Raw genomic sequence first — 8,335 nt, 5'->3', positions numbered from 1 at the left:
CTACACCCCCCCGCCCCCCCCCACGTCCCACACTGTCCCCCTCCTCACGTTCAGCACTTCTGGCAGGAGAAATGCTGACCGGCTCCACCACGCTGCTCGTGACACGGCTGTGGCTGGAACTACTTCCCGTCCCTCGTCGCACCTGGCGGGGTGCCTTCACCACGGCGCTCGCTACCTACCTTTTTTAAATGAATAAATACGCTTACAGCTTTAGCAAATGAACTTGGTATCTCTCTTTGTAATGACAAAAGAAAGCCATGTACTTGGTAGGAAGCTCTAGCCACCCGTGTCCGTCACGCACTGGACAGAGCCTATTTGCGGGGAACAGAGCGACACACACCCAGGACCGAGGCACGGACGCATTCTGTGCGCTGATGAACGCTTTCTCCCCTTCATTTCAACCCTTTGCGCTTTGTGTGTGTATGTCTTTTCTGGACTACGATCTTTCTCCATGAAAAAAAATCACCTTAGGGCGCCTGTGTGGCTCGGTCAGTTAAGCGTCTGACTCTGGATTTTGGTTCAGGTCATGAACTTGCGTTTGTGAGTTCGAGCCCCCATCAGGCTGTGTGCTGATGGTGTGGAGCCTGCTTGGGATTCTCTCTCTCCCTCTCTCTCTGCCCCTCCCCAGACTTCTGCTTTCTGTCTTTCTCGAAATAAATAAACAGTAAAACAATAAAAAAATTAAAATTAAGTCATTTTATGCCTCAGAAATGATGCCCGGGCTCTCTACAGTATATGGGGCCCAGCATCACTGTGCGTAAACATTAAATAGTCGTTTTTATTCTTTCTCTTGCACGGACCTAATGGACAGTTCCGAGCCACAAGGAGAAACAGTCCCCTGGGTGGCGTGCGCGCCAGCCCCTGAAGCCAGGAGAGCGTGGGGACGGCCCTGTGTCCTTGGGAACCTACCTCCCGGCCGCTTGCAGGAGGAGCAGGCGGGTCAGAAGTGCCTCCGGGAGAGCCACACAGCCTTGACCGACCGGACCTGCGCGGGGGCTGCAGCGCCGCGTCCCAGCTGTATTCCGGAGATAGCAGCTTGGCGGGCTTGTGCGTGAAAAAGTACTTGTTTAGGTGTCTTTGGTAGGTGCTGTGCAGCCCCTTCCTGTCATCGTGAACGACCCCTTTCAGATACTCTTCGATGAGGGTTAAGACCTCCAGGGGCGCGCCGCTGATCACCGAGCCGTCGTAGTAGAAGCCCCCCGTCCAAAGGGGATGTATGCGGCCGACATGGGCCTCCTCTCGTAAGGGATGTCCTTGTTTTTAAAGTACCACCAGGCGTGGAGCTGAGCCACGGACGTGCCCAGCGTCTCCACCCCGAAGTCGTTCTGGAAGAGCCTGTTGGCGCTCATGCTGAACAGGAAGTCCACTTCGTCCTCAATGTGCCCCAGGATGTGCTCAGCCAGGGTCCGCATGCGTGTGACGTGCGAGTCACCCCAGCTGTCTCCTTGGATGGTGAGGACCTTGAATGTTCGGGGGGGATCTGGCTCCAGGTCCGGCAGCCTGGACAAGGCGTCCACCAGGATGTAGAAGACCACCCTGTAGCCGGTCATGAAGTGCTTATTCGCCGATCGAATGAACGGCTCCAGGTACCGATCCGCAGTCCTGCAAAACACACACACGCAGAGAAAGACGCTCCCCAAACGCTTGCGAGAGAGGAATGCGCGTCCCCAGATGTGTCGTCTAACTTAGGAGTCACCAATGCTACGGGACCCCCGACAGGTGACGGTAGACAGGCCCGTTTACAGTGTCAACAGCACCGGTCAGTGAGGACAGAGTGAACCACAGGGTCTGAGAAAAGCCCTTAAAGTTTTGGAAGGACCGTTGGGAAGAAAGAAGACGTGGGCTCAGTGGTATCTGTAAAACGACGTCCAAGTGGCCTTAACGACCCAGCCGAGGAAGGCGTTCTTGTTCCCACTCAGGACAGCCGCATGGGGTGGTGACGGGGGGCTCCGGGCAGCCTTTTGGAGGTAGAAGGTCCCCATGAGGGGTGCTCATTCGGATTTTTTCCAGAATAAAACAGGGCAAACCTAGTGGCCCCTACCTGCCAGTGGCGAGGACGGCCAGGCCTATGGTGAGGTTCTGTCTCCTGTAGAACCTCCCCAGGACCTGTCTGTGGAAAGTGCCTTCCCATATGACCGGGGCCAGCCAGTCTGTGGTCGTCACAACATCGGGGCGTTTCCTGTTCACAAACAAGAAGCAAGTGACACGGGTGCTGCAGCAGAGGCCGTCCAGGCGACACCAGCTGACGCCTACAGAGCCCCTGCTACGTGCTGGCCACTGTGTGGACGTGGCCGAGGCGGCTCGTTCCGTCCCGGTGGTGGCCTAAGCGGTAAGCGCGTCATGGCCCTTGTTCTTCGTGTGCAGAAACAGAGACACGGATTGACTGAGCAGCTGCCTTACCCTCCGAGCTGACACACGTGGGGCAGTTCGAAAGTCCCAGCAATTGCTGCTTTCGTCACCACACCACCTGCCCTTGAGCCCAGGGGCTCCCTTCTCTGAGCTCAGGCTCAGCTGAAATGCAGGCGGCCGGGAGTCAGAACATTCTCCGATATCACCCGAAGCCGGGGCTGCAGGCACAGTCAGGACCTCCGTCCCTACACCTCCCGAAGGCCTTTGTTTCCCCTCCCGCCTCTTTTTCTCTCCCCCCACTTTTCCCTAGAAGATCCAGAAGGCGCTTTCCCTAAACTCTCCCTCTTGCGTTAGGTCCATCAGTGTAATTGGGCAGAAAAAAAAGTCTAAAAAGAAGAGAGATATTAGATTTGCTTTCAATAGCAACAGGACTTAAAGCCTGCAGCACTGGCTCAACTGTGAAAATCGCTTGATGCACTAACCATAGCAGGAAATTAAAGAACAGTCAGATGCCCGTATTAGTTGACACAGAAAAATACATTATACAAAGTCCAACACCCACTCATGATGAAAATTAAAAAAGAAATTAAAAACTCCCAGAAAAAAATAGAAATAGAGAAGAGTTACCTTAACTCAATAAAGAGCACCTACAAAAACCCTCTGGCTAACATCATACTCAATGGTGAATGGCTGAACGTTTTCTTGCTAAAATTGGGAACAAGGCAGGGAAGCTCACTCTCTCCAACTCATAGTCAGCAGAGTATTGTGAATTCCAGCCATTGCAATAAGGTAAGAAAAAGAAATAAAAGCACCAGGCTAGGAAGGAGAGAATGATAATGTCCCCATATGCAGATGATTTGTTTACACATAAAATCCTACAAAATCTACCCAAAAAATCTCCTAGAATAAGGGAATTCAGCACGGTTACGGGACACAAGGTCAGCACACACACAAAATTAATCCGTTTCCACACTAACAAGGAACATGCAGAAACTAAAATTAAAAACACAACGCTATTTACAGTTGCCTCCGAGAAGATGAAATATTTTCATACACCCACTAGAAGTCCCTGCCCATTCCCCTCTTGCCGCAGTGCCCGCAACAATGAGTCTACTTTCTGTCCGTGTAGACTTGCTTATCTGGGAATTTCATACAAGTGGGATCATGCCGTGTGTGGTGTCTGGTGCCTGGCTTCCTTCACTCGGCCCGCTCGCAGGGAGGCTCTCTATTGTAGATTCTAGGTATTTAGCTGAATCAGTAGTTCATTTCTTTTGTGGCTAAACAATAGTCTATGGTATGGATTTTGCTTATTCATTCATCAGTCGATGGACATTTTAGTTGTTTATGTTTTTCAGAGATTATCAACAGTACTGCTGTGAACATTTCTATGCAAGATTTTCTGTAGACATATTTGTTTAATTCTCTTGGGTGTGCACCTAGAGGTGAAATTTCTCGGTCATGTTGTAATTTCACAGCTAACGCTTTGAAGAACTGACGAAGGTTTCCAAGCAGCTGCACCGTTGTATGTTCCCACCAGTCGTTTGTAAGAGTTCAAAATCCACTGCATTCTTGCCAGCATCTCTGTGGTCTTTCTGAGTCTAGTCATCTTACAGCCTTTACACATCGTAGGGTGTGAAGTGGTAGCTCATCGTGACCTGGGTTTGTGTGTCCCAGATAACTAACAATGTTGAGGATCTTTTCATGGGTTTATTAACCACATATTTGAAGTAGCTGATTTAAGCTTTTGGGCAACAAAAGCAAAAATAAACAGTTGGGACTACATCAAACTAAAAAGCTCTGGCACTAAAAAGGAAACCATCCACAAGATGAAAAGTCAACCTACTGAATGGGAGGGGATATTTGCAAATGACATGCCTGATAAGGGATTAATGTCCAAAATAGTTTTTAAAGCCTATACAACTCAGCAGCAAAAAAATAATCCAGTTGAGAAACAGAGGGGCACCTGAGTGGCTCAGTCGATTGAGCGTCCGCTTCCTGATTTTGGCTCAGATCATGACCCCAGGGTCACGGGATTGAGTCCCACATCAGGTTCCGTGCTGGGCGTGGAGGCTGCTTATGATTCCGTCTGCCTCTCTCTCTGCCCCTCTGGGCCTGTGTCCCACTTGTCCCACTTGTGCTTTCTCTCTCTGCCCCCCCCCAAAAAAAGGGCGGATGAGGGCACCTGACTTGCTCAGTCAGTACAGCATGTGATTCTTGATCTCAGGGTTGTGAGCTGGAGTTGGTGTGGAGTTCACTTAACAATAAAATCTTTAAAAATAATAGTAATAAAATAATTTTAAGAATAGACAGATGACCTGAACAGACAGTGCTCCAAAGGAGACATCCAGGTGGCTGCCAGACGTATGAAAAGATGCTCAACATCGCTCACTCATCACGAGGGAAACGCAGACCAAAACTACAATGAGGCGCCACCTCACGCCTGTCAGAATGGCCAGTGTCCGACAGACAAGAGATAACACGGGTGGGCGGGGCCGTGGACAGAGGGAGCCCCCGGCCCGGGCGGTGGGCACGCAAACCGGTGCAGCTGCTGCGGAAAACGGTATGGAGGTTCCTCAAAATTCTTTAAACAGAAATTTCAAAATTGAGGTAATTCCACTCCGGGTATTTAGCTGGAGAGAATGAAAACCACTAGTTCCAAACGATACACGCCGCATCGTATTTCTTGCAGCGTTATCTACAGCAGCCAAGGTGTGCAAGCAGCCCACGTGTCCATCAGCAGATGGACAGATAAGAAGACGAGGCATGTGTACACACCGGAGTACTATTTGGCCACAACAAAGAATGAGATCTCGTCATTCATGACAACATGGAAAGAGCTAGAAGGTATTATGCTAAGTGGAACAAATCAGTCAGAGAGAGACAAACACCATGCGCAGGGAACAGTCAACAAGCCATGCGCAGGGTGGTGAGCACTCTGTAAAGAGTATCAATGTTGAGAGGCGCCTGGGGGGCTCAGCTGGTTAAGTGTCCGACTTGGGCTCAGGTCATGATCTCGCGGTTCGTGGGTTCGAGCCCCGCGTCGGGCTCTGTGCTGACAGCTCGGAGCCTGGAGCTGCTTCAGATTCTGTGTCTCCCTCTCTTTCTGCCCCTCTGACACTCTGTTTCTCTCTCTCAAAACTAAATGAACATTAAAAAAATTTTTTTATAAAAGAGTATCCATGTTGAATCAGCCTGTTGTACACCCGAGATGAATATAATATTATATGCCAGCTGTGCCTCAGTTAAAGAAAGGGCGTTTCTGGCTAGTGAGACCCACGCCCGGTCTTCTCCAGGCACAATCTCTCCAGCGTACGGGCCATACCGTCTCCTTGCTTCATGTTTGGTAATTTTGGGTTGAGAGATGGATCATTTCAAGAATGTGGCAACTCTGTAAATCTGATTCTTTCTAACTGATCAGAGATTTCAGTGAGACCATAAAGAACAAGGAAAACAGACCTCAGGGGCTCCTGGGTGGCTCAGTCGGTGAAGCGTCTGACTCTTGATTTAGGCTCAGGTCACAATCCTGGGGTCGTGAGACTGAGCGCCGAGTCAGGCTCCGTGCTGAGCGTGGAGACTGCTTAAGAATCTCTCTCTTTCTCCCTCTGCCCCTCTCCCCAACTTGTGCTCTCTCTCCTCTTAAAATAAAAATACAGACTTTATTAAATAGTTTAGAAAAGTCATTAAACAAAGGAACACAATGACGTAACAAGAAATAGGAAAAACACACGGGGGGGGGTGGGTCTGACTCAAGTCCGTTGCAGAGCCAGAGAGAGCCCTGTCCAGGGCGCGTTATAACGCCAGGAAGCTTACTTTGCTTACTTAGAGTCACCTCTTCTTCTTTTATTTTTTAATTTGTGTGGGACGCTTAGCCGATTGAGCCCCCAGACGCCCATGCCTGCCTTCTTTGGTCTAATGACTCCATCTTGGGAATCTGTCCCACAGATCAACTCACAGGACAGCGGAAAAGATCGATATACAAGCTCAGTCACTGAAACGTCACTTGCCAAAGCCCCAAACTGTAGGGAATCTAAAACCAGTAGGGAGCTGGTTGAGGGCATGACGGTGCATAGCCCTGAAGTCCGATACTCCCCGGCCATTACAGATGGGGGGGGCTCCCCAGTGCTGGCGCCAGGACACAGAGGAGCCGTCACAGCATTTTCAAGCCCCCCGCAAAGAGTCTGTCATCCACTAAACCAACATGGTTAAACCAAGGACAGCGTGTCCGTGTTCACAGCCTTGCAAACTACAACCCCAGCCACGGGCAGCCTCCCAGGGCAGCTCCGCTGGGCGATCAGGGGAGGGGAGGGTCCTGGGGGGCCAAGCCGTAGGCTCCAAACCGGGCACCGTTATCCGCGTGGGGAGGTGGGCGTGTTCATTCTTACCCAGGATCAAACCAGTCTGAGAGCCTGAGTTCTTCTACACGAGGCCTGTGAGCGAAGGGAGAGCCAAGTTATTACAAGGCATCTATTTGTTTGTTCAGCAAATATTCACGGCGCGGCAGGTGCTGTCCAAGCCGGCCGCACGGCTGTGGGCCCACAGCCTCCGCCCTGCCCTGGGGGAGCCGAGGCGGCCACCTGCCGGCGGGGACAGGCCCTGGCATGAGCCATCCATCCGACCCGATCTGGGGGTCAGCAGAGCCACGTGGAGAGGAGCTGCCCTGCAGGTCTGGAAAGGGCAGGGGGTCAGGAAAGAGGGGCAGGTGAGGTGATGGCCAGAGCGGGGGAGGCAAGAAGGGCCTGTGCGCGTGGTGCAGTTTAGCGCCCTCGTTCCCGTGGAGTGGCTTTGCCACGTGTTAGTGTGAGCGGGCCGGAGAAGGAGTCCGGCGTCCGCCTTTCATTTTCATCTAAACACGATTCACCTCGAGTTTTGTGGCGCGTTAAGGGGCGTATTAGGCGGCTTGCTTCCGTAGCGCCGGGCCGAGCTGTCCGTAAGGGAAGAAGTTCGAGAGGGAGCCCCAGTTTCGTTACTGGACTCCCCAGGATCAGACTGTCAAAATCCGGACAGCCGGTGCCGAGCTGCACTCAACCTCCAAGTGACAAACGGCCGGCTCACTGAAGAGTGGCCTTTCCTGTAGAATGTCGGCGTCACGGGCTCCCGGGGTTGTACGGAGCGTTGGAGGAGTGGACGACGCGGTCGGCTGGGCAGGGGTCAGCCTGCCACCCTGGAGAGAGGGACCGTGTGCACCGTGGAGCCGGCCTGGCCCCGGGCACGCAGGTGAGGGGCTGAGACTGCGGGACGCAGGGAAGGGGGGCTGCAGCCTGGTGGGCCTGGGGCGCCTGGCTCCCTGCCGCCACCCCTCCCCGCCAGGACCGGACCGCCGTCCACCTGCGTGCCTACAGGCCCAGCTGCGACTTTACGGACCCCACAGACCTGCATCGGCGCCTGCTGATCACACAGCCGCACGCCATCACGGGGACGTGTGTTCCCCCGGCTTCCCCCCGGGCTCCAGGGGCGACAAAGCTTGCGTTGTGGGACCGTTATCTCTGTCTTGTTCCCTGAATGACACCCCTCTCCTTGGAGCTACCCCCACCACGCACGTGCGTGCACACACATACGCACACGCACACACACACACCCTCGCCCGACGGAGACGCACCGTGTGCAGAACATTGCCGAGCTGGCGGGCAAGAAAGCTGACTCTCTGGCTGCCTCTGGAACTTTCCGTCTCTGGTTTCCCCTCCCTTCTGGCTCCATCCCCAGTAGAACCCGCCTGGCTCCTGCTGGCTCTGCTCTCAATCTGCAGGGTCTTTTTGTGTGAGTGGGGGAGGGGCAGAGAGAGGGAGAGAGACGGAAGCGCAAGCAGGATCCACACCGTCAGCACAGAGCCCAGCGTGGGGCTCGAACCCACAAACCATGAGATTGTGACCTGAGCCCAAGTCAAGAGTCGGACACTTCACCGACTGAGCCCCCGGCGCCCTGCACGGTCAATACAACAAAGCTTCTTGCCAACAGCTGCCTGCTCTCTGGGGGGGGGGGGGGGGTGGCC

At 53.1% G+C, this 8,335-nt stretch overlaps 1 protein-coding gene across 1 annotated transcript in view; it reads right to left on the bottom strand.

The window, feature by feature from the left end:
* The window catches only part of GLT6D1 (glycosyltransferase 6 domain containing 1), a 13,032-nt gene that overhangs the window by 3,554 nt on the left and 1,143 nt on the right, over positions 1 to 8,335 (bottom strand). Inside the window, 4 exon segments of the mRNA XM_077753249.1 lie at positions 981 to 1,196; positions 1,199 to 1,602; positions 2,042 to 2,179; positions 6,732 to 6,776. Of these exon segments, the coding sequence (XP_077609375.1) occupies positions 981 to 1,196; positions 1,199 to 1,602; positions 2,042 to 2,179; positions 6,732 to 6,776 (803 nt within the window).

This window comes from Crocuta crocuta, unplaced genomic scaffold (assembly GCF_008692635.1).
Source record: "Crocuta crocuta isolate KB4526 unplaced genomic scaffold, BGI_CrCroc_1.0 scaffold971, whole genome shotgun sequence".
Taxonomy (NCBI): Eukaryota; Metazoa; Chordata; class Mammalia; order Carnivora; family Hyaenidae; genus Crocuta; species Crocuta crocuta.
This window is presented reverse-complemented; position numbering and strand designations above follow the sequence as displayed.